Source organism: Calonectris borealis, chromosome 17 (assembly GCF_964195595.1).
Source record: "Calonectris borealis chromosome 17, bCalBor7.hap1.2, whole genome shotgun sequence".
Taxonomy (NCBI): domain Eukaryota; kingdom Metazoa; phylum Chordata; class Aves; order Procellariiformes; family Procellariidae; genus Calonectris; species Calonectris borealis.
The window spans coordinates 12338841-12365444 of NC_134328.1; the positions used below are offsets into that span (position 1 = coordinate 12338841).

Below are 26604 nucleotides of genomic sequence, written 5' to 3' on the forward strand. Positions count from 1 at the left end.
GCCCGCCCCCACCCGCGCCGCGGGCGGCTGCTGCAGGGCCGAGGGCGGCCTGAGGGGAGAGCGCGCGGGGGGGTCCCGGCCGCCGCCTTCTCCGGCCGGCGGCGGGGCAGCGCGCCCCGGCTGGCCCCGGGAAAGGCCGCGTCTCCCCCCGGGTGACCTTCCCCCGCCGCGGCGGAGGGGCAGCCGCGCCCGCAGGGCGTGGGCAGCGCGGGCCGGGGGCTGCGGGTAGCGCCCGAGCCCCGCGGGGCCGCCCGGGAGCGGGGAATGTCCGAGGCGGCGGGAGGAGCCCTCGGTCTCGGCGGAGGTGCAGTGGCAGGGGAAGGGGCTGTTTTTTTCAGGCGCTCGGCGGCTCCGAGCCCCCCGGCCCTGAGGCGGGGGGAGGCGAGTCCTCCCCGAGCTGTCACGCAGCCGGGGCGTGGGGCACCCGAACGCGTGGGGCTCCGCCGGGCTTTGACAGAAAACACAGGGCCTCTGGCCAGGTGCTGGGCAGCGTTTCCTGGCTTTTTCATATTTTAATAATAATTTGACAAGCCATTTAGATAAATCAATCGTGAATACTCTGCCTGCGTGAAAATCCATCCTTTCTTTAAATAAAAATCTTGAATGGGTTTGAATTTTCACTAGCATTGAAATTCCTGTCTTGTAGCCCGACAGATAGCACTACTGTAATACAATATTCTGGGATTACAAATAAGCATTCAGCAAGTTTATTTATGCTACCAGAGTCAGAGGTGCTTGATAGCTTCATTTGAATATCTGGCAAATATGCTTTTTTAAAAAATAGTGATTTACTTACTGTTTTCTGGTAAAAATAATACTCCTTTAAAAAGCTTTCAGGTACATTTTCAAATGTAGGGGAAGTTTTTACCTGTTTTTATTAGTAAATATATTAGAAGTAATAATGAAAAGCGGGCTTATCAAAAAGCATGGTAATAAACACTGGGTGGAATGAATATATCTTTGTTGCAAGCTGAAGTATTTGCATGTTGTTATGGCAGCAGTATCAAACATGCTTGAGAAGGAAACTATTGTTGTTTTAACATTTGTTGTGTTAAGTATGATGAGATGAACATCAGCTCTTCTTCTGAGTAATATTGCTTTCAACAAGCAAATGAATCCAAACTCGGGCAAAAAGTGGGGCCTTAATTGGCACTGACTTGCTAATGAGACATAATTGTGATTTAGGGTTGTGGTTCCCCCCCGCCCCCCCCTTCATCACAGGTAGGTATAAACCCAGCCAAACTCTGTTTTTTGTTCAAATAAAGATAACTTGTAAGGCTGCCTGTCCTTCAGTTGAGGTTCTAGGCTAAATAATCAGTAACCGTTGAAGTTAAATCAACTAACTGTATAGATTTTGGTTGCCAAGTCTTTAGCCAGCAACATATTCTTACAACGTAAAATGTTGCTTGACTAACTGCAGCTAATAACTGGCTTAGTTTGAAAGTATGCTTAAACATTAGTGTTCAAACAGACTTAATGCTATGGATAGCATTCATATGCCTTGGCAATAAATTCTGTCTTACAGTCCGTTCTAACAAGCGGTGCTGACCGCTGTCCTTTGTTTGGGACAGGCCAATTTGAAGTATTCATGAAGTAAATTCTACTCTAAGTGTTTCTTGTCCTACTGGTTTTGTGATGGCATATTGCCTGGTAATATGGCAGGAATGATTTTCTCACCTTTGTAAATAGTTGCATTTATTTCCAGAGCGTTGCTTTGCACCGTACGAGTGGATGCAAACTGACAGAGGTCAGTAGTGCTGCGAACTGCATGGTTGTACTTCCTCACTGGTGTGCGCTGAAAGATCTGACTGGTGCTTAATGTAGGGCAGCAATGTCAATGAGGTAGGACTGTAAACCAGGTTTCATAAACACTGGAAATGGATAAAGGTCTTCGTCAAAATGCAGACAGGTAGAAAAAGCAGAAAATAGCTCTGATGATGTTGAAGTGCTCTGTATAGCTCTTAAATATGAAATCTAGAGGGAGGTATGATGTTTGCAAAAAGATGCGGGGAGTAAGATACCAAAGTGAGGATTTCTTCTATAACGTGTCCCAGTCACTATGGGGTTGCAGACATCTCTCTCTTAGCCAGCACTTTTGCTTGTAAAAGATTTGAAGACTTTTTTCAAGAAGCTTTTGCAGCCCCTTGGTTTGCAGTGAATCTTCTAAATTCGTTTGGCGCTCTGTTTCAAAATACTGTGTTTGTTACTTGTTTACAAAAATATCAAAGGAGTTTTTCATGCTAGAATTTTTCACAGCCTGTGAACATGAGTAGGATTGTCTTTCTTCCCCGCCTTGCATCTCCTACACCATAACACACATGCTCCAAAATAGCATCAGCATGTGCTGTGCTGAAATGCAGCTGCGAATGGTGGGAGGCAGGACACTCCTCTGCCCACCATTATTATGTGGCTGGAGATGCCCATTTCCTTGCCCTGGTCTTTGATGCCATGTGAAATAGGAGCTTTACTGTCTTGCCAGTGACTTCCTCCACTTCTTGGTTGGCGTAAACTTGCAGCCTAGGTGAGAAAGCATCGAACTAAAGGTTTATTGTTCAGACTTTATTGGTAATGAATGGTGAAAAAGACCATTGTTGTTATACATGACAACATTTCCATTTATGTTTCCTTTTTCTTTTTTTTTTTTTTAAATCTTGAAGATAACATCCAAGAATTAGTTACAATATTCAAGGGCCTGACTTTAGGCATTATAAATTTTAAATTTACCCAAAGGTGTAATTCTGGCCCCTTTTGTTACATGTGTTTTGATACAGTTGTTAATTACATTGCCACACTTGTGCTATAGAGCACTGCCTCATGCACTTCACAGGATGGCTACCCAGTGAGGTTGATCTGTCATTTCAGCATAATGTGCCCATCTGGAATAGAGATCATTTGTTTAATGTCAGCAAGTAACATTTTGTAAGAATGTAACTTATTTTAGAACTTTCCTGGGCTTTTAGGTGTTTAAAACGCGTCTGCATTCTTTGCAGATGCAGAGTGTCAGGGGAGTGTTGTTTACTAGGGGACATACACAAAAACGGAGGTGGCATAGGCTGATGTACATTTCAGCAACGTTTTTAGAGGTTTGCTACAGGTAAGGCTGGACTTATGACTCAGCACTCCGTTGCAGCGCTCCCCAAGTGGCAGATAGCAGTATTGCCAAATGCAGGATTAATTCCTCGCAAAACTGTGTGAGTTGCTGACAATTGGAAATGCTGTTTCCTGTTCCCAGTATGTGATTTTGCACCTGCACGTATGCAGTATGTCACTGTGTAACTTTGCTTTCTGCAAAGGGCACAATAATAAACCAGAATAGCCAATACTCTCCAGTCCTAATAGTACTGATTCAGACCTGGCCTGAGGCCAAGCGGTGTTGTTTCCAAGCTGTCACTGGCTCAAGTGACTCCCTGAGATACATCAGAGCTGCAGTCCAAGGGTGTGGCCTTGGCCCATATAGATGTGCTCAGTCCAACAATATATCTGCAGCGCTGTGAGTGAAGTATTTAGTATTTAGCCACAGTCCCATGCAGCTTGTATAACTTGCATTACCGTGGTTAGGTGGCTGCCACTCCCAAATAAGATAGTTTGAGCTCCTTCAGGTAAGTCTGTGTAAACTATAGTCCGATCTGTGCATTGCAGTGTAGGTGTGCAAAACCTCCTGTGTCTGACATGAATGTCCAGTTCTTATCAGATACCAGGCTAAGGCTCTTCAATCCAACAGTTCAGTAATGTTTGGGACATAAGATTAGTCTTTGTTGAACCTGCAGTTGTCAAGTCTCAGAAGAGAGGTTAAGGACTTAGTCGGACATTGCGACTAAATTATATAATTACATCTCCATCCCTGTCATGATCTGTCTGTAATGATTGAAGCACTCCTGCACTGAAGGTATTCGGGGAGATTTGACTCTGTGCTTGTTCTGTTCTGTATTGGATAAACAGGAATTTCTAGTCATTGCCACTGGAACAGGCTGTGTTTAAGAATGTGAAATACTGTTGTGAGAAGTTGCCTGTTTAGTGTAATGAATATGCATCTTTTAAGCTGAAAATTTACATGCTGTTTTCTTTAAACTATTAGAGCCCTCCTGGTATTCACAGCATAATGGCAGTCAGTACTAGGATTTCTTTACTCTTTGAAGGCTGCTGTGTCAATGGCGATCTGCTTTTCTGCTGGAAAATGTACTAGTCCATGCTTCCCTTTGTCTAGCCTGATTCCTAGTAAAATCATTGTTATTGCATTAAATACAAGTAAAACCTTCACATCTCTCTACATATTTGAATTTGATTATCAAGCTATACACTTAAAAAGAGGACATAATATTTAAATAACAGGCAGGCTTCCTCAATCTAAAAAATCTAAGTATGTAGCCCAACTATTGAACAAAATTAGTCATTTTCTGGTGACACTGAAATATTTGCAGTTCATGTTATGCTTTAGCTATTCTTGCAACTTAGCTAAAATCAATAGCTTATTCTAACTATTAAGTGTTCGTTATAGTTGTACAGACTTGCGGCATCTCACTGAATTGTTCTAATTTCACGTGCACCACTAGTTTCATAATTACTTCATCACTTTGCATAGACTCTTAATTTCGCTTTAAAAGAGCAGTGTTTGGAGGGAAGGAACTGGAGATAAAAGCAAGATAGTGATGCATTGTGAGTGTCTCATGACATCTCATTTTTTGAAAGGTGGAATAAGTTGAAGATAGTGCTTCTGTTGAGCTTCCTTAATCTCTGGTGTCCTGTACGCTGGAGACATGACACTAACAGCTCCATTGGGAAAGGGGGGAGGAATTGTACATGTGGGGACTAACAGAAATTTGAAACTTTGAATAGGATGGTTAGAGAGCCGAATAACAATTATTTGAGATGTGTGAAGCAGTCAAGGAGGTTAGCTCCATTTTCTGTTAAATTTAATTAATGTATTTAAGTCTCCCAAGACTATTTAAAACAATTTCACAATCTGCTTGAAGGCTTTGGCCAATGTGATTTATGGGTTAAGGGCTTTTGAATAATTTTGTACTGCATAGATTTTAAGAATTGCAGTTGAAGTAACAAGCATTAATGGGATCAAAGTATTGGTGTTTCAAGGAATGTCCTAATGCAGTGATAAAATCAGCATGAATAACTGTTATTTGGCAGTTACTTCTCTTAGTTTTGTGGGATTTTGTGGTTTTAATATGAACTGCTTGCCTTTATTTTAAAGGATGGGACACACACATTCATAATTTCCCATTCCTTGGGAATCTCATGTTTGTGCACCAATTTTCAGCTCACTTTGAGCTATGGAACCATTGCAATGATACGTGAAAAATTTTGTCAAGTTTGTTATTTAAAGCTCAGCAGGATGGCAGACTGCCAGTCTGATTTGGTTGATGGGATGTGTCCTCTATTCATCACTTCAGAAAATATATCTGATAACAAATTATACTGAAAATACGTATGTAAATATAAGGTAAGGGGTGGCTGTCTTAAGTCCTAGGAGCATGGCTATCATGTAAAAATAAAGACACAGGTAATGTGTCATAGTGGATGCAGGTTCACACAGATGCTTAGCAGCAAATTGAGTTTACCAGGTGCTACCCTGCATGCCAAGTGCGATGTCTTATCACCTGTAAAAGAGGAATATGGGAGTAGAAATTTGCACAGGAGTTTCTGCTGGTTTCTTCTCATTGGAAATGAAATTATTGCCTTTTTTTTCCTCACTTCACAGGTTTTATAAATTAAAAACTTAATCAGTAGCCATGCAATGCTTTATTTCTTTTAAAATAGGTTAGCTGCCTTTGAATACAAGGGTGAATTTTGTTTAATTGCACTCTAATTTGGAATTAGGATTGTAAAAATTAGAGTACAAGCCTTTAAATAGATTGTCAGATCTGTTTTGAAACTCAACTGGAAAAAAGGCATCATCACCATAGTGAATGATCCAACTTTATGAGCTCAGGTCAGCTTACATCTATGAACAAATACCCAATTTTAAAAGAAGCTTAATTTGTTGTATGCACCCACCTCTGGAAGGTATTGATTGCATCAAATGAGTTTTGAATGAAATGAGCAACTTCTACATATGTTATAATGCATATTTTGTAGAAAGCTGGGTGACTGAGGGTTTGTCTTGTTTCTTGCTTTCAGAGTGCCTCTAAACATAGCTTTCTGCCTAGCTGGAGACAATGCAGGAATCAAATGACCTTTGCTAATTCTGCCCACATCTTGCAGTCACACTCATTTTCTACTATCTTGTTACCATATTGGTCTTATGTTTGCTCCCTGCAGGGAACAACTAATAACTACTGAATGCATTTCATAGTTGGTACAATAACAGCCTTTTTACTTTTGCTGTCAGTGTAGTTGGTTGGCTTTGAAAGCTTTATTGATGAAAGTTTTGTTTGTGGTAACAGCTGTTGTTTCAGACTTAAATTTCATCTTTGCATTTATAGGGAATGTGATCTTTAAAATTATCATTGTGCTGCTGCAAGCTGTTTTTTTCTCTTCCAAGTAAATCCTCACTGATTTAAGTGAGGATCTGGTTTGGTCAGGACCTCTTTCTCAGTTAGACCTCTCTCTCTTCTCTGAATGAGGGACTCTGACACTGGTGTGACAGTTCCTACCACAAGTAACATTGAAGCCTCCTTTCATTGTCTTCCTGTGTGATGACCAGAGGCAGAAGGGAAGCCTATTTTACATACATGTATGAATATTTAAATACCAGTTTATCTAAACTAGGGGAAAAACTCATGCCAAGTCTCTTCTTTTGGCATTTGACCCAATATTTATTCAATATAGAAATCCTTTCATACCTGCTTTGTAGACTGAGATGTCTGTAGAGACATAGAGGATATTTTCTGATATGTCTGGGATGTTGTTGAATTTAAAACTTGGCCTGCTAGGCAACCTTTCATAAAGAGGGATTTGTGCCATCAGTCTGGAACAGCTGTCACAATCTTGCTGTCATTGAAAATGTATGCAAAGCGAATCACCATTTCCATGTTTAATTCAGTGCAGGATTAAGATGCACATGGATTGAAATGATTGAGTGTTTACACTAGCAAGACAATCCAGACTGAGAGTTGACTGATCTATCCTTTCTGTATTATAGCTGTTCTGAAAATTGCTTACTTCAACTGTAATTCTTCTGGCCTCAAAAACATTTGTACAAATTGGGTACTGCTGCTGCCTGCAGTACTTTATCCCACGTTATTTTCATGAAGTATTTATAATAATCTCTTTACTAAACTACTTTAGTGTCTAGTTCTCTGAGCTGTAAACGAAGTCCCTCCTACCATGGTGCTATGGATTAAAGATTTTATCGTTCTAAATTTAATCCTGTTTTCTTGGTTGGTTTCCATGAGGGGTGGAAAAAATAGAGAAGGGGAGGTTTGCCTGGAGATCCAGTTACTTAAGATGCAAATTATAAAATTGTGTAGGTGTGGGGCTCACTATGGAGCCAAATCTTATGTTTTTGCAAAAAATTTTAAAATCTTATTCAAGTTAGTGGTGCTTGTAGAAAGCATGTCAAATGATATGTAATTCTTTAAGGAAAAAAAAATGGCACTTTTTTGTTTTTTCCCATGACTGCTCCTTTTCATCTAACCAGTTATTTTATCCTTACTGGTGCTTCTAATTTTTCTCACAAGTAGGAGTCCAGCCCTCTTGTATGCAGTTTCATGTTTGGACCGCCACTGTTGCCTGTTTATATTTGCAACTGCTGCTTCTTGTGATATGTGAATTAACAATATATTTAGCATCTTCTCAAAATATTTGTATGCATAATTTCCTTTGGTTTGCAGTGTCTCCTTTCTGGCCTTCCTAGGTTTTTACCAGACTAGGGCAAAGGTGTAATGGCAGTAAGCTTTATTTTTTTTTCCCTTTTCTTTTTTTGTATACCTGTTTTTACACTATGCTTACTGGCATCATACGGTGGTGCAGATAATGCTTATGGAAGCTTAGGTTTGGAGAATGCAACTTCACATTTGTATCTTGTTCTATGCCAGACAGTATAAGCTGTCAGGTATTTTTTTCCTTACTATGTTTTCTCACTGCTTCTGACTAAATTTCTGATTTGGTTGTGGTTTGGTATTTCTTTTCCCTTTGATTCTGAAAGCACAGTTGATAGGCTAGTTTTCAGGTGGTTCCCCAGAAATCTATCTTGCTAAATTCAGGATTCCTTCCTTGTTTGGAGCTATAATTGGTTTCTTACTGCCTATTCATTTTTTTTTAACTTACTAGAAAAGCAGCTACTTATTGTGCATCTCAAAATCTCTAATTTTGCTCATTTCTTCTGTTATTTGCAATTTATGCATAGTTTTGCACTTAAAATATTTGCTCAGTTGCTATTTAAGTTACACATCAAATTTGTCTATTTGAAGAGTATATATGAGCATAAAATTAGAGTAGTTAAGTTGCTCCTTCCCTACTATTTAATGTGCATCTGAAATGGAAATTAGTGATGAAATTAGACCAGGAAAAATTACTTCACAAGAAGTACAAGAAAATGGTTTGGGATGGTGATTAAAATCACGATGCTTCTTCCAGGGAGATACTTTACAGTGATTTCAGTCTTTAGCACTGGTTTTGCCAGGGAAGCTTGCACATCGGGCCATCGTGATGCGGCGCTCTGCTCTCTGCTGCTGCATCCCCGCTTCTCCCTGGGGGTCTGTGCTTTGGTTCGGTATCCTTTCAATACCCGCCCAGCAACCCCCATGAATGAGGCTTCTAGCCGTGTAGAATAACTAGGTGTCTTATTATAAGTAGGTCTTACTACGTCATGCTTATTGAAGGAGATGTAGCTACTATTCCACTGTCAAAAGAGAGTATGCCATTATTTTCTGAGCTGTTTTCGTACCTGGAGAGAGTTGGTACATGTGATATTTGTGAGTGGAATGAACAAAGTAATACGATATGTTTGGCATTCAGTTCTAAAAGGATATGAAAGCACAGTTGAAACAGAGATATGCCTGTAAAAGCTAGCCAGCTCTGCCATCAGTCTCTTGTTTATGCATTGTGTGTGGAAAACTGTTTTAAGTTTAGGATGTAAGAAAATATTTCATGTTGTGCAATTTTGTTGCTGAAGATTGCTATAAGTAATGTTTGGGTGTAATAAAACTCTGAAGAGATCAGTTGGAAAAAACAAATGACACTGGTACCAAAATTATTTGAAGGGCATATTCTTCCATTTCTCTTGGCAAGCTTATGTGTGGCCTCACAGTTCTTAACAACTATGAAATCAAACTGTTAATGATTCTCTGAGGAATAAAAGGTGACAAAAATTACATACTAATAGATACCCTGAAAAGAGTCTTCAGTCTCATATTTAGTTTTTCTCATTTTTTTCCCCATTAGGCATGAGGTGTGCTCTGGCAAAAATACTTGTGCCAAAATAGGCCAGAGAAGGACACTGATTAATCCATCCAAATGGAATCGTTTACTGCCAACCTAGCTCCAACTTTGGCATCTGGATCATGTAATTTTGTTTTTCTACATCTTCTTTTTTTTCCTCTTAGATAATTTTATTGATTACTTTTTTTAAAAAAAAAAAATTACTCCACTGCGTCAGCTATTGCATGGGGAGTGATTTGGATGGCACTTCTATTTTTGTAATAGGTTTTTCATCAAGGATTCTACTGCTTGACACAGCAGAAGTGGAAATGACCACTTCCCTCATGTCACTTTGCTTCCAGGGCTCTTTCGGGTGAGGATAGTCGCGTTAAGAGTAAAGAAACTGATTCCACAGGGACGGGGTTTTCTAGTTACTTCCATTTAAAATCTAAGCTGAGATGGAAAGGTTTATGAGTGGTTTACACAAGGATTAGGAGAGGCCTAAGTTTTTCTTAAAAATAATTACCAAATTTGGGGTTGTTGGGTCCTCTCAGTGAGCTACTTGTGAAATCAGATGTTTATGCAACTCAGGCACTCCTCGTTTCTCATTCTTCGACTTTTTTGATTTCAAAAGAAAGCGGATGCTCACTTAATTGTGGATGTCTCCAGAGCCAGATGGTGATGATGATTAAAACTTGGCATGCAGTACTTCTTAAAACACTAATCTTCACAAGATTCTCTGTAATTAGGTAAGTATTCTCCTGACTTCACAGAGAGGAAAACTATAAGGGTCCAAACCTGCTTCTGTTTTGGAGTTGCTATCAACTCTTAAGGCTCTTAATAGCAGAAGATCAAGCCCTTAAGTGATTTGTCTGAAGACAAGTAAGATGGTGGGAGAGTTTGATTGGATCTTGGGTGTTCTTGATTCACAGGCACCTGGCTGATAGCTCAAGATGTCTTGCTTGACATTTCAGCTTGTTTCATTTTGGTGTTTATCTTCAGAGGTTATCAACTTTATATATAACTTTAAAAAGAAGTGTACAGTAAGTCAAGTTCTACAGCTGTTATTGAGCCCTCTTGCTCATCGCTAGTGTTTTTATTTTGACTATCTCTCTATTGCTGATAGACACCCCCAAAAATAAAATGGGAGAAATTGTGGAAATAAAATGAAATCACTTGGTACTGTCAGAGGCATAGTAAAGAAATTGAGAAACAACTCAGATATGATTATAAGAAAAGTTATAAGTAGAAAGGCTGAAATATTCAGGTGGTGAGATGACTGTGTTCTTGGCTGGTGGCGGTTTTTTTGGTGGTGCTAATACACTCTTGCTTAGGACTCTGCAGTCGGTTCGTACATGCTAGAGCAGGGCAAGGTGCATCCCCAGTTTGAGGGGCTGACCAAGCTGGTGGGGAGGCACTTCACGCCGTGGGAGCAGGAGCTGGCATGGTGTGTGTGATGGGGATCACGTTCAACCCTCACCCTCTCCATTTGTACCTGCAGGGTCAATGTGGCTTTTTCATTGGATGAATTATTGCTCCATGTGGACATCTACTAGTCAGGACACATCAATTTGTAGGATTTGGGCTCTTGAGAATAGCCACAAAACAATTTAAGTTTCTCTTTTACTGCTTTCCACCATTTCCCTTATTAAAGATTCCTTGGTTACCTTTGTATGGCTGATTAATATGTCAGGTGATTAATGACTTTCATCTGACACATTGATGGGATTAAACCCTGGTGAAATACGTCTTTCCCCTCCTATTGTTGCATTCTGCTGCTTTCCACAAAGGAAGTGGAAGAGGGGTTGTCTCACTGGAAGCTCTGCCTGTATTTCTGCCTGTTTCCAGTTACCTTGCTGTTGGTTATGTGTCTGTGGTGCTGAGTAGGAGTGGCAAAAATTGTTGTTTAGGGAAAGATGATGAAAATGCACCTAAAATATTCTGGGAATAACATGGGCAGCTTGATGAGAATTTATTCTTAGTCTTGTTAATCAACAATTGCCAGTTTAACACGACTCGACTACGATTGTATCAAGTGCTACTGCAGTGCTTTTGCTATGAAAAGCACCAGTTCAGTAAAGTTTTTTAGGGGATGCCTGGCTTGAAGCAGATGAGAATTTGCATGATATTTAAGCACAGAAAAATTAGGCCTGTGCCTTAATTACTTTAAACAGCTATGCCAACTCTACAAGGGAAAGTGTGACTGCAGAGTGTATGCCTAGACGTGCTAGCTTTAACCTGCTAAATACGAGACCTTGTTGCCTTAATTTGGCAGAATGCTGTGCAGAAAGATGCAGTTTCCCTAGTGCCAGTGTCTGAGTGCTGCTTGATCTGGCTGAAAACGGATTCTGCTTTTTCTCTTCCTCGCTGCCCCCTCCCTCACTCCCTGTCTTGTAAGTGGATTAATTTTCAGCCCGAGCAGCTCCCTGGCTCGGCTCTCGGCGCAGCCAGATGAACGCTGTGCAGCTAGCACAAGCAGTTGGTGGAGATGAGAGGTCGGACCACCTCCCTGTTCAGCAGTGAGACAGACTGATGCAGGAATAAAGCAACCTTGGGACTGTAGCCCAACTAATGTGTGTAGCTAATTACAAAGATGTAGTGGTATTTGCACATACAAATCTGCAGAAGACTGTGCCTGTTTGGTTTGAATGTTCCTGCCCAAGCCATCAGTGTTTTACTCTCTGCTGATACTTGCGCTGACTTCTTTCACAAGCCAAACAGTGCTACAGCAGTGTTCTTGCTGCGTTGAAAGAACATGTGTATGAGGATTGTTTATTTGCCATGCTAAAACACAGAATTTTGGTTAAGGTGAGGATAATCGTATTAAGATTCGGTACAGATGATGCAGCTGTGTAATATGGTTACTGTGAGTAGTGAGTGGCAAGAAACTTAACAGCAAATACTGTGCTGATCAAAAAGTTATCAGCCTGGATTTGCTGGTACAATTATGGGCAATTTTTATTGCAAGGAGAGTTACTTGAAATTTAAATAGAGTTGACATGTTCTTTTGACCTAATTCTCAGGCTTTTGTATTATTACTAAAATATTCTGGGATATTATAATGCAGTACACTGCAGAATGGCACTCTTAGAAAAGATTGATACAGCACTGGTGTTTGAATAGGAAATGGAGCATGGCAAATTCTGAGATAATGCTGTGATCTTCAAATGTGAAGGGTAGTATGCGTAGCTCCTGGATGGAAAGCCACAGCTGTACTTTGAAACTAGCCCTGCTGAAAAATGACTCTATGAAAAACCATGATACCTCTTACTGTTTGTTGTTGCATGAGTATATGAGGTAATGTTTTCTTTTCTTTAAGTAGTACTGCTAGTTTGCATATCACTAGATGCCCAGTTTGCATTAACACAAGTTGACTTTATTCTAACTGGCAGGAAAAAGTCATCGAGCCCTTGTGGAATATTCCAAACTTTCACTGGCAAATTTAATTTACTACATTCTTCCTTCTAGACAGCTTGCTCCCATGACAACCCCATGTCAGATGATGCATGTACAGACCCTGAGTTTCCCATAACTTTGTCCTTGGGATGACACCAGTGGCATTTTTCTCATGATCTTTAAAAACACGGGAGAAAAATAGTTGCCTTTTTTTTTTTGAAGTGCAAATTGTCATTTGGAAAGCACTCTGCCTTAACATAAGTTTCCCTTATCTAGAAATATTAAGAGCAGTCAAAAATACATTATTTTGTTTTGAATGTTATGAAATAAATGATGTGTTTTTTAAGAGTGCGGCTTCTGTTTAGGCACACAGTAAAGAGTCAGTCTTCACTGCAGAGTTAACTTGTTGCTTTTAACCCAAGTACCATCCAGATGCACCAACCTGACTGATTGTAATTGTGCCTACAGCCCACCTTAGGGGTATAGGCATTATCCCAGTGTTGCATATACTTGTATAAATAGTCCATCCACTTGCAGCGAGGACAAAGGCATTGGAAAGAAGTGTAGAGCATTTTATCTTACTGTATCTGTGGGTATGATTCCAGAAGTCCTAATGCCTTGCATTGAAAAATAAAGCTCGAGGGTAGATGTGGGTCTCGTACGACTGTTAATACCCAAGCCAACCTTACCTGCAGTGCACAAATCCAGATGTGAGAAAGCAAAGGTACAGTACAGAATTAGCTTGTGTTTATCTTGGGATCAGTTCCCCCACATACCCCAAACTGCCCCAGAAATGTTTAAACTAGGCAATAGTAATCTAACAACAGGCTATCAAGGTTTCATTTCAGCCTGAGTTGGCAGTCCATGGGCCTTGTCTTTTAAGACAGGTCAGCCAAGCTGGTAATATTTCACTGCCATGCTCTAATTAGCCCCAAGTGTTGTCTATTTCTTTTTTTACATGCTTCAAAACACTTTAATCCTGCATTTGTCTGCTCTGTTTTGCTTTGCTACAGTATTTGAACAACAGTGCCGTAAGGAGCACGCCTGCGCACAAGTTTGCTGAAAGCAGACGTCAGCCTTCTCGTACAGTTATGCCGGCTGATCTGTAAAACCTGTAATTTGGGGAAAATGTATCTAAAGAAACTGTTTAAAGTTTAGCGGACAGAAAAGAAAAGGAAATGTCAAGCAGACAAGAAGAAATGAATTTGGTCTGCTGAAAGGTTTTGCTGCCAAATATTTAGGTATGATCTATGTTAGCAATAAGTAACTCCATTTGGAAATTATTTTACACACTGAATTGTTGTCGTATTACTATTACAAACAGCAGCTCTGTGCTGGGGCGCACGAATCCCGCATGCATTCATGGATCAGCCAAGTAAAAACATGGTATTTCCCACAGGAAATCTATCCCAGCATGCAGACTAGTAAAGCACTATTGAGGATGCAGCTGCACATGTGGGGCTTTGTACAGACGACCCTCCCTCTGTGCTGGAATAGCTCAAGCTGTAATTTTTTGGTAAAGGCACATCCTTAATGCTTAGGCATCAAGGAATTTCTTCTGGCATGTTAGACTTCTCCCAGTTAGAGCTATCTTGAAGATCTGCTACTGTCTTTACACACCTAAATGTTTGCTGGGTTTTTCTGATAGTTTGGCTTGTTTAACTCATGGCTGCTGCTGCCCGGTTATTTTCCATTAGACTTAAAGTCCCTCTCTGCATGCAGAACACAGAGAAAACTTGACAGCTGTGTTTCATTGTCTTTCACATCTCAGTGTTTCACTGGGCACAGGTTTAGTGAAATCTTTGTCATGGGATCTGAAAATTTTATTGCTTCAATTTTTTTGCTACCAGGTTGCATTGTAAATGCAAAGGTGTTTTTTTCAGAGTGCAGGCAGAAATAGTGCTACATTGTTGTCTGGTTGGGTTTTTCTTCTGTGTGTGATTGTTTGGGGTTTTTTCCCCCTTCTAATTACTTAAAACAAATTGGATCAAGGGTAAAGGTTGAAGGAATCTAACACTTTTACAGCTGTATGAAATGTCATCTTAGGAGACAAATTTGTGTGATAAATTTGTAGAAAAGGAAGCAAACTTAAATTATTTTAAGCCAACCATGCTGCAGGAGGAGGATGATGGAATTTTGCCTGCTAGTATTTTTATCATCATCATCATCATCATCATTCACTCTTCTTAAACTTTAGGGCTGTCATTTCTGGAAGGAAATGTTCAATGCTTTTTCTGACCAAATTGCTTTTGCTCCTGAGGATAGGTGAAGATACTTTATTCAGGCATCATATTAATTACTTTTATGCAGAAGACAGTTGATCAAAGTGTGGTTATATTTCTTTTAATTTTACTTCTTTATCATCTGAGCAAGCACTGCAGTCTTGCTGTCCTGTCAAAACCTGTCTGATTTACCAGTGTCTTGTAGAAAATCAGTAACTAGCCTTTCCTCTAACCTAAGGGATTTGGGCAGTTTCAACTAGGTAGTGAGCCTGTGAGAAATTGATTTGCCTGCACTTGGTGTTGCAGAATTTGACAATGGTTTGATTCTGGTTTTGCTAATATAGAAATCTTTGCCACTGCTCTTAGCATCCAAGAATTTACCTATTTCCACATGGTTATTTCCTGTCTTGGATGAGGTAGGCTGTTTTATGAAGATTGCTTCTGGTTTATCATTTCTAGTAGCCAAGAGAATTATTTAAAAAAAAAAAAAAAAAAAGACTTTGTAGGAAAAGGGGATGCACCCTGAATGCTTATCTTGCTGGTTATGGTACGGCATTTCTGAATACCTGGTGGAATCCTGCTTCTGTGGAGGTACAGCTTGCACATGCAGATGAATCTGTAGTAGCCACTTTGTTATCGTTCCCTTTCTAGTTAACGTCCTGTACTGTACTCCCCTAGTTATCATCTATAACATAGGTATATATGGTATCTCTCTGAAAGCCTGGGTTTACTGGGATTCAGTAGTTAGGATGGAGTAACTGTGATACAGCAGAGAATTTGGCATCACTTGAATGCCATGTTGTTGTGTTGGCACCATGTATAAATAATTTCCCCCGTTTTGTTTTGCTATTAGTGATCAACTTCAGCTGTTGTGCTGTGAGTGTTGGAGCATGCTGCACGTCAGAATGCTCAGAGGCCTCACTGCATCCTTAGCTTTGTGTGCACGATTATCTATACGTGCCATAGATGGAAATTGAACATCTAATTACTTTATAAGATTTGTGAACAGAGATTTAAAGCCTTTTTAGCCTCTGCTTGAAAGTACTTTCTGTGTGATTTCAAGTCTGCTTTTGGTCTCCTCCTCAGGTCCTTTCACAGATGTTGTCACTACAAACCTGAAACTCGGCAATCCTACAGACAGAAATGTGTGCTTCAAAGTTAAGACCACAGCACCACGTAGATACTGTGTAAGGCCTAACAGTGGAATTATTGATGCAGGAACATCAATTAATGTTTCTGGTAAGTCATTCAAGCAGTTTTTTGGTGATTGAAAATAGCTTCTTCTAATCAATTATTTCTTGGAACACTTTGCAATCTGAAAGTATTTTGTTTAATGTTTGTAAAAGCAAGAGGTTGTGATTTCATGGAGAGGCAGCCATTTCATGTATCTTTACTTCCCTTATTCCTGGTCTAGCAGTAATAGATTTGTTTTCACGTCTTGTTTGGGGAAGCGGGGGAGAAATACGTAAATGATCTATATAGTTCAATAACAGTCTTAGCCAGCCTATCCAAATCAGTCCTGCCCTCCCTGTGGGATTATTTTTGTACGGTTAGTTTTTTGCCAGCTTAACTTCCTGAACCAGCTCACCACAGGGTCAAACAAGTGCTTGGACGGGCATATCAAGGTAAGAATAAAACTGGACTGCAGCCACACCGGTTTAGACTGATGTAGGCTATTGCTGAACTGCCTAATACAACCAGTAATGAAAACATTTACTTTCAAACCATGCTTGTTTTGTGTTCCTTGAAGATGCAATATGCTTTGGTGTTAGAAATGTCAAGTGACTAAATCTTTGCTGTTGCATAGGAAAAGTTAGTGATTTTCTCTAATGATCAGTAGGTCTTGACTTGCCTAAGTTTGGTAATGGAAAAGCAAAGAAGTGGCTTACTTTGAAAGTTGAGTATTTCCCATAAACAGAATGTCTGTATGTTATTAACTTGCTGATGATACATGCTTGAAAGCAATGTATTTTCTCAATGACTTCTCCAATCCATGTTTTTAATAAAGAGTTCTATCAAAGCATGTAGTAGTGGCATACTGCATGAATAAAGTCTGACTTTTTAGCTAAGAAAATTAGTTCTATAAACATGCAGATTTGTTTTACTATTTTTAATGAATTTTAATACTGGCATGATAAGAAAAATTACTTACTCATACATTATACGATTTGCCATTAGTCTCTTGCCAAACTTTCCTAGCCTGGAATAAAAAATTTTAGGAGTTAAAACTATTGCTTTTTACTTGAAAAAAAATCAAAATGTAAAAATCAAGACTTCAGTTTTTTACTTAATAAAATGTAAAATATTTAAACACCTCACCCTTGGAGAGCTTGCTTCAACAAAATAAAAATTGATCCCAAAAATACTTTGCACTGTAACATTAAGAGACTCTAATCCTGTAAGTCATCTTGTGCATGCCTACGTTTGCGGACTCATTGATCTGTTGTCTTTGGGATTTCTATTGTGTCAAATTGAGCGTGCATATGATTGCAGAATTGTGCCTCGCTTGAAGTTGATCTCTGGGGAATGTCACAGTGAGGAGATAACCAGTGCAATGTGGTAGCTACAGGTGGAGCAGGCAAAGCACTTCTGCTTCAGGAGGCGGCTAGCACGTATCCAGTAAGCTCTGAAATAACTAGTATTTGAATGAAAAAGCTCTCTAGAGAGAAACTGAGATGTTTAAAACCTGGGACAATTCCCAAGTAAAGCTGTCTGTCATCTATACTGGCTGCAGGCAAGTATTAAATATTAAATGCATAGAAATCAGTGAAGTGATAATGAAAATTAGCATGGTTTCTAGCTACAAATTATCTTCATGCTATAAAGATGTGGATTCTTTTCATCTTCCAGATGAACTTTCAAAATTAAAAGCCCGCTTCCTTTGCTGACACATATCATGCTTTTTTAAATGTAGTCTTGATCTCAGCATTGAGTTTTTTCTTAAACTTCTGCTTACAATGACTCTTTGCTGTACCTTGGGCAGAATATAGTATAGGTGAGTGTTGTGTGAACCATCTTACGTTATGCTGTCAGCATGCTTACATCTTTCTTACTTTTCCAGCCTGACTCTTCCCAGCAGCATACCAGATAGAATATGGATCTAGTCCAAGACTTGACTTAAAGTATCCTATTATGAGAGGTTGCTGTGCTAACCCTAAGCTATACTTTGCTCTTGCGTACGTAGCTTTGAAAAATTTCCCTTTTGTGATAACTTTATTTATAGTGATTTATGATTCAGTTAGTTTTGCAAATGGCTATGGTATATTTAATCACAAGCTCACATTTGTGTTCTACATATTTTCATGCTGATAATAACTTAGTAATAATAACGATCCTAAATTGCCAGGCCTTACATTAACATCTTTTAAAAGTAGTACACATTCATTGCTTTTTCGGTAATATATTAAGGTAAATTTGTAGGTAGATGTGTTACAGAATTCTGGTGTTATAAATATTAATTCTTTTTTTCCTAAAACATTCTAAACTGAAGCTGTCTTTATCGTGTGCTGTGGTTGAATTTCTCTTTAATAAAGCTGTATATATTGCACTCCTGGTAGCTCCTTTAAACCATGCATGAGACCTAATTTTGGACTTGAAGATGGCAGTGTCTTTGGTTCTGATTATCAGAAGGGATCTTTTGGATAGAGGGGATCAAAGTTAACTTGCAGAACAGAATTGTTTTCGAATTCACAGAAAGGGGGGACATGTGTTTAACCTTTGCTTTGGAGTAATGTTGCTTAAGAACAGAGGGCTGATTTTGGAGTTAATGAAGTGAAAAATAAATAGAATTTGTTTCTTTGACTCTGAATCAGTTATTTTTCAGTCATGTAATTCAAGTCTTGCACAGGGCATAAAAATAGGACTTGAATTCCTCCAAACCTAGTGAAAATACTACTGATGAGAAATTATTAGAATATAGTTAATTCAGTAATAACTTCCGGACACTTAAACTAATTGGGCTGTATTTACTATGGCAGTCTGTCCTCTTGAGAGTTGCTGACTGGCTTTAACACAGCTGCTTGGTTGCGCTGCATTGGTACTGCACCTTGTCTCTCCAAAAAATCAGTGCCTAAGTATAGTGGCATGAAGCTCTGGAACAATTTATAAGTTTCTTAGAATTTTACTGACTGAAGCTGAGTTTGGGGCAGCCTTATCTTCCTTGGGCTGTACTAACCAGATGCTTTTCTTAAACTCCTGTGAAACTGTCTGTATTATTTTGATGTAAGTGTATGAGAACATCTTCTGCCCTAAGATAGAGGCAGCAATTGGAACATTATTCCACTTCATTTCGTACAAGTATGATGGCTCATTTAAAACATATAAAATGCTAGAAGAGTAAAGCTTGCTTTATTCTAGTGGAGTATCAAATACTGGCTTCTTATGCCATATCACAGCTTTTCCTAAATATCTGCATTTAAGGCCCCGTCAGCGTGCGCTGTTTGCTGCGATGTGAGGTTTGTAGCCTGTGTTTTCACCTGTTATATAATGGCATGTAATTTTAACAGCTGAGTTTATGTAACTGTTGGGAAGTGTATGTGTGCGCTGTCATCTGATTTCATTGCATTTGGTCTGAAATACTTTGAAAAGAAGGGTATTTGCACACATTCTGTTTTTGTTTAACATGTCTTATTTCAACAAAGATATCTGATTTTGTGGTTTCCGAGAGGTTGAAATCTAGATAAAAGGCATGAATGGATTACAAAGGAAAAGTGAAAAAATATAAGAGATGCTGATGAGTCTGCAGATAGGTGTATAATGGGGGGAGAGAGGAAGTAGTGATGGTACCATCTGTGCACAGTGTCCTGCTGAAGAGAGCAGTCTGAACATGCTTCCTAAAAATGGGGAGAAGCTGACGTTATCCTTAGGCTGCTGTCAGATATCCTTGGGGGGGATTTTTAGTCTTTTGTAAACTTGCCTGACGTTGAAAAGGCAGTTTGCATTGCCTTCAGGAGGGTGCTTCTGCAGCTGCTGTTCTCTTTGCTCGCAGTGGGTCTGACCCTTTTGCTAAGACACCGATTGTTTCCCGTCCGCTGCTGCAGCCCCCGGCTCTGCCGAGGCAGCCTCGCTGCTGCACGCTGTTCCCCCGGGCATCCCAGGACTATGTAGCGATTGCCAAGTTTTGGGTTGGTTTTGTCCGCTTGCTTTATAAGAATCTATCTTGATCCTCACAGATTCAACATTTTTTAGTATTACTGAAATATTTACAGAAAGAACTATGTAAACATGGAACAAATGTGAAGTGGTGCAGTGGATTCTGCCTGTTTCTGTGGATGCGAGTGTCCTTTGCTCACCTCTAGCAGAGCTGATCAAATTGCACAGTGATCTTGAGGTTTGCCCCTATAGCTGGTTGGGGTATTTTATGTAAAGGTGACAGGTGGTAGATTTGATCTATCCAGACCATAAAGAATTTCATGCAGTGCCATTTGGGAAAATTATCAATAAAACTAGAAAAGAAAAATAGATTCACAGACTATTGAATGGGCTACTTAAAGAGTAAACAGTGATGTGGTGGATGGAAATGTAATAGCAGGAAGTTACTAGTGACGTTTCTTGAGAATGATTCTTGGTACTAATCTTGTTTAATGCTTTTGTAAGCAATTCTGGCACAAAAAGAGTACACAAAAACCGTGATGATGATGTAAAGTTGAGAGGCTGAAGATATGCAGCAGAACTGGGTGTCCTTGAAGGCTACAGTAAGAGAAACAGAGGATGAGTTTTATCAGAAAAACTGCAGAGTCACGTACTTGGAGAATAAAATACACCTGCTATAATCACAAGCTTGTTAAATGAAGGGGGCTGGATGGGGTGACCAAGATGCTGACATAATGTGGCTGTGAATAAGGCAGATGTAGTATGTGCAAGCAGGCTGGATAATGGAAGAGATAAGAGGGTATAAATGCTATTGTCCAAGGCACTAGTAAAATTTCCTGGATGTGTAATTAGAGTAGCTCATATAGAGGAGTTCAAGCCAGAACAGGTGCAGAGAATGAATGGGGAGCCTGGTCCAGAGAGGACCCACCGAGTCTGGCTTATTTAGTTCACCAGAAGGCCAAGAGTTACTGTGATTGATGTCTTGGAGTGGACCAGAAATAAATGGCTCTTCCCCTTCTTTGATATTTAAGCATAAGGGCAGTATTGGTCCAGGACCAAGTAAACAGGCCATTAATAAATTTAGATGGAAACTAGAGGAAGGTTGCTGACTAGCTGAGCAGGAAGACTTTTCTGTTCCTTCTGCTCTTGGAAGGGAGTGCTAGATCCTAGCAGGCGTTAGGGGTAGAGTTTTGCTTCCTTCCATGTTCCTTGCTTCAAATTTCCTCTATTCTTTGAGAAGGCAGGTTTACTCTAGGAAAACCAGAAGAGTTTAATGCTTCTGACATTGTTATTAACTTTGCCAGGAAACTGTTCTAGGAAAAGAAAGGAGCATATTAGGTGGTCACCGCCTCTCCACTATCTACAGAGGGCCTTGTGTAAAATATGGGGGGTATAGCAGGAATGTGTGAGAAAACTGGTATCCATTTCTTTGGAAATGCTTCAGAACAGGATGTACATAAGGTCAGTCCTTCGTGTTTGAATTTTGAGAGAGACAAGTGGGCTAACAAATGTAACTTGCATTACTCCTCATTCCATTGATCTCTCAATGACTTTGCAGTTTTTGCGTGTGGTAGAATACTTCTGGTGCTTTAGCTGTAGGGTGATCAGTTTAGAAAGTGGTTGAAATACGTATCTTTGCCTAATGGATGCTGGTGCTAGTAAACTTGAAGATCATGTTAATAATTTTGTTTCTTAGAACTCTGGGTTCTGATGAAAGCCGGTCAGAAACTTTTGACCGGATGAGATGACTGATTTGATAAGGCATTTTGTAGGAGCATATGCTTTTCAGATAGTTCTTGCATAAGATATGGAATTTCCAGTAAAAACAAAGGAGCCACATTCACAGTAGCAAATTCTCCAGCAATTAGGGCAGTTACATGGAACTGATCTTTCACAGAAACCCCCAACAGTATGCGAATAAATGTTGAAATGGTTCGGTTTCCTCTTGAACAAAGTACATATTTTTGGGCTTCCCATCTGGCTTAAAAGACATTTGCTGAATAATTCGTGTCAATGTGGCTTTCATGTATTGATCTAAAAATACAACTGCTAACAACGTTTGTACTGTCAAGCCCTCTCTAGCTGCTTGCTCTTATGATTCAGTGAATGGAATTCAGAGCAGCGATTGTTTGGCATTCGAGAATGGCTTCAGCACTATCACTTGGGAAGTAATGATTTTCAAATGAGCTTATAGTTGCACTCAGCAAAGCAAACTGATAAAACTGCAGATCTGGAGAAGTTCCATAAACAGTGGATAGTTTTGACTACCCAGTTGGATCTTAAACATTATGTAGATTTGGAATAAGTTAGATGTATACTACAGGGGAGAAAAAATTATGCTGCTGCTTTTCAGTGACGTATCATGCAATGTTGAAATATATGTGCTTTCACAGTGCAGTCACTTCTGTTTGGAAAAATAGTTTAAAAAGTAGACTGTTAATTTGCAAACATTTATTTTGTACTAGTATTTGATTACTGCAAGGTGAGTTAAAAATGTATAATAGTTTTTAAAGCACCTCATCTGAGAGAATTTGCTGTCTTCCTTCTCTTCCGGCTTTAAAAGGCATGTGGTTGTTGATAGCCACAGATTGTGGCTATCATAAATAAATAAATATGGCACAGCCATAACATAATTCTGCTCATTGAAGGAGGCAAATTGGTTTGACTTGCCTTCATTTGCAATAAATGGGATCTTTGGATATCGCTTTTATACAACAAACCCCTGCAATTAGTGCATATGAATTTGGGCACATATGTTAATAGCAGTAGTACTTGAAAGTAATTCTAATTCTTGAACTGCTTCTCAGTGATTGAATTGAGGGACTGAAGTAGCCTCATGGGTCGTAAAATGAGAATTTTTAAACCTTATACCATTTTTTAAGTTAGTAGTAATTGCAGTATATGCAAGCTTCATTTTAAATTTGAGGGGGTGGTATCTTTTTGCAATATCTAATAACATGTTTGTGTAAACTGCTTTGCTTATTTTCATGTATGTTCTGCCTCATGTTGATGTTAATGTCACAGTAGCTGAATATCCAAGTGTTATTTGCAAAATGTGGGAGTGCTAAGTGACCACTGTGATTAAAGAATATTCCATGTAAATGAAATACATAACTCTCCCTCTTCAAGTTACTTTGACACGTTAGTTCTTTACCCAAAAAGAAAAGACATGGAAATTCCTAATATTAAATAAAAAAAAAAAAATTAAAAAAGCGCACACACACACCAAATCTGCTGTTCCTGGCTCTCTACCCCCTGAACACAATCATTTTCTGCATAAGTAAATTCTGGAATGTTTGTGATTTTTGAATGGAGAGAAATAAGTTTCTTGTATACCTTTTAGAGGTGAAGTTTATATAGCATTTAGCCATAAACTTCCAGCTATAAATTGGTAACAAACTTTCAGCAATTTATTTTTGGAAGAGAAGTGCTTGTACTTGATAAAACAAATACTATGAGACTCTTAAACTTGGTAGAGGAAATTTCCATTCTGAGACTTGAACCTCAAGGTTTAAAATGTTTGACTTCGCCTCTGTAGCTTTTCTCAGGAACCATCAGCAATACTGTGTGTACAACTAATCAAAATGCCAGCTTGTTGCTTCTGCCCCAAGATGGAGGAAGAAAAAAAGATGCTTTCTTTGAGAATTCTTCCCTCTGTCAGAAAAGATATGTAAATTATCCTATTTACTATAAACTACCATTGTTACCTTGCCATGGTTGTGTACAGAATATTTTACAGTGATCAGCAATTCCAAAATTCTCAGACAAAAATCTAGACAGACTGAAGAAGTCTGTTTCTCTTATCTGCTTTTAAAATTTTGTTCTAAAGTGAGGTTCCTGATCTCAGCTGCTGCTTTGGTCATAATGGACATACAACTTGAAACCATTTTAATGTTTGTATTTCTCAAATCTGGTAACTATATCATCAGTGCATGACTATGTATCAGAGCAACGTTAACATAATGTGTTTTGGGGTTTTTCTTGCAGTGATGCTACAGCCTTTTGACTATGACCCTAATGAGAAAAGTAAACACAAGTTTATGGTTCAGTCTATGTTTGCTCCAGCTGATACTTCAGATATGGAAGCAGTAGTAAGTATTGAAACTAATTAAAATGGATTTCTTTCTGATCGCGTAATTTTATAAGACCTTTTACTGCCTTGCTTAAGGGCTGTTGTCAAACCACACTGGAATGATCCTTGAAAGCTTTGCCAGATTTCCATCTCTGTGCATGGCAAGGTGTTTTCTGTTTATTTTGAGCCCCAGGAATCTTGCACTAAAAGACACGGTGTCTGTGGTTGCTTCTTTAGGATGCTGCTGTCAGTAATGGGATACCAACCCTTGAAACAAATGTTGAGTAGTTGTAATTTTTTTCAATATATCATTTTTTAGAAAGGACAGAATATAAGTCTGTGGCATCTTTTATATTTTATGCCTCCGCTCTCAGTCTTGAGTCTTCCCTTGAGCAGCTCCTTTTCCCAGTGACAACCAGGAGGATGATTTACAAGTACTGTATTTTTCTTTATCCCTACCTCTGTCTGTGGTGGCTTAGGTAAATGAAAGGCCCTCATAGATTTTGTCCTGTGGATTACAAATGAGAGTAACAGAAGCATGTAGGTGCTGAAGCAAAGAAGGACAAAGACTTAGAAATAAGATGTCAGGCTACATTAAGACAACTTGGAAAGGGGCAAACCAGTATGTCAACTGGCGGCTTTCCTGTAACAGCAAGATTTGCTACTGCAAGAAGGCACAGGGAAGCTTTCTCTAGTCTAGGTTTTGTTAGCTTGAGGTAATACTCAGTAGCTACTGAGGACACACACAAAAAAAAAAGGCCATTACTCTAAAGTGTGGGGCTTGTGTGTGTTTGTATGTATGTGTATTACTTAAAAACAAAAAAGCCAACCCCAAAAAACCTAGAGTACATATCATGGCTTTTTTACAGTAGTCTTTACAATATGCATCATCTTCTGAATAGCTTTTTAAAGCTGTGGCACTCTGCAGGGTTAAGAATTTCCCTTCTGAAAGAGATTTATGGAACTATATTTGTTTAATGGCCTCAAAATAAAATCCAGTGGGAGAAACAGCAATAGTAATAAAATGTCTGCATCACTAGAAAGATAAGCCAGTCTGCCTTTGTTTCTAACTCTTTAATTTTTATGAGTTACTTTATACCATGAAAAATATTATTCTGCTAGCAAAGAATGTTTTTTAGGACCTCGATGGCCCTTTCAGTTTTCCAGAGCTCTCCAGACCAACATGATTTCTTTTCCTATAACACTTGATCAGTTCTCAGTTTTGTTACCACTCTCCAAATCTCTTCCTATTCTGGATAAACAGGTGAGACAAATTACTGGAGTACTATAAAGCTTTCAACACTTCACAGGCAGCCAACGAGCTTGAAATAGAATTCTGACTTCAGCCGCAGAAGAGTACGATTCAACTATTTAGGATGAGTCAAATACTTCTTTAGGTTGTACAGGGGTTAGACATAATTTTACACCTACTTGAGATATGCTGAGCAATACCATGCTACCAGAAGTACAGTCAAAGTGAAGAGAAGCATGTGAGAACTCCAGGACATAAATGTGGACACTTCTTGCTGTATATCACTACCATGAATTAGATCTTTTTAGTTCAGGGTTACAGCTGATACTGAGCAAAGATTTATAACTGTTAATCCCTGTTAAAAATATTGGAAGGAAACTTTTTTATGGTAGACTCCCTAGTTGGAGGGGAGAGAAGGATGAGACGGGAAGCTATCCCTTTCTATATGTAGCACATCTGTTATTGTTTAGATGTTGATGCTGAAAAATAAGGAGGTGGAAAACAAGGAGGGGGAAGAACAGTCCTGTAGTTCATGCCAGTCAGGAAGAAAACCTCATGTGAAATTTGAAAAACTTGAATAGGAACTCCGCTGTACAAAGACTTCAGCACTAACATTGTTACAGATTTGGGTTTTTGTTATCTTTCCCTTCCTTTGAATGCACTCCTCCTCTTTTTTTTTTTTTTTTCCCCCCCCCAAATCGGGACCATAGCTCCCCCTATCTGTGCTGATTACTCTTACACAATTCCCAGTTCTCTCATAAATTAACTGTGCAAGTTTCAGACTATTTAGAATTATTTCCTTCACAGTATCTGGTCTTTCTTTACAATACCACTCAGTTACATATTTGGTTTCATTTTTCATCATGTATGTGGTTAATGGTAACATGATAAACACCTGTGGGTTTTTTCCTGAGTAAGATGATGTGATTTGTTTACATAATACACTGCATTTTCCATATGCCTTATTATGTTCAATATTAAATCAATACTAAATTATTCCAGTGGAAAGAAGCAAAACCAGAAGAACTCATGGATTCGAAACTTAGGTGTGTCTTTGAGCTACCAGCAGAAAATGATAAGCCTGTGAGTATTTTCAGATGCATATTGAGTGTTTTAACTTAATACTACAGTAAATCATGTAAAATGGCATGTTTATACAGACAGCTATGTAAGCAAAAGACAGAACCCTCTGTTTCACTGCCGGGATGGCATCACCCTTTGAAAACACAATATAAACTATTTAAAATCTTAGTGATGCT

The 26604-nt window shown here is 39.1% G+C and overlaps 2 protein-coding genes across 4 annotated transcripts in view; both read left to right on the forward strand.

The window, feature by feature from the left end:
• Window positions 1-16106, forward strand: part of RAB22A (RAB22A, member RAS oncogene family) — a 48867-nt gene extending 32761 nt beyond the window's left edge. For both annotated transcript variants that reach the window (XR_012676290.1, XM_075166596.1), the window contains one exon: window positions 16017-16106. The gene's annotated coding sequence lies outside the window, so the exon portion shown is untranslated. The remainder of the gene's footprint in view (window positions 1-16016) is intronic.
• The window catches only part of VAPB (VAMP associated protein B and C), a 33428-nt gene that overhangs the window by 596 nt on the left and 6228 nt on the right, over window positions 1-26604 (forward strand). For both annotated transcript variants that reach the window (XM_075166595.1, XM_075166594.1), the window contains exons 2-4: window positions 16017-16169; window positions 24009-24112; window positions 26348-26428. In XM_075166595.1, the coding sequence (XP_075022696.1) occupies window positions 16017-16169; window positions 24009-24112; window positions 26348-26428 (338 nt within the window). The remainder of the gene's footprint in view (window positions 1-16016; window positions 16170-24008; window positions 24113-26347; window positions 26429-26604) is intronic.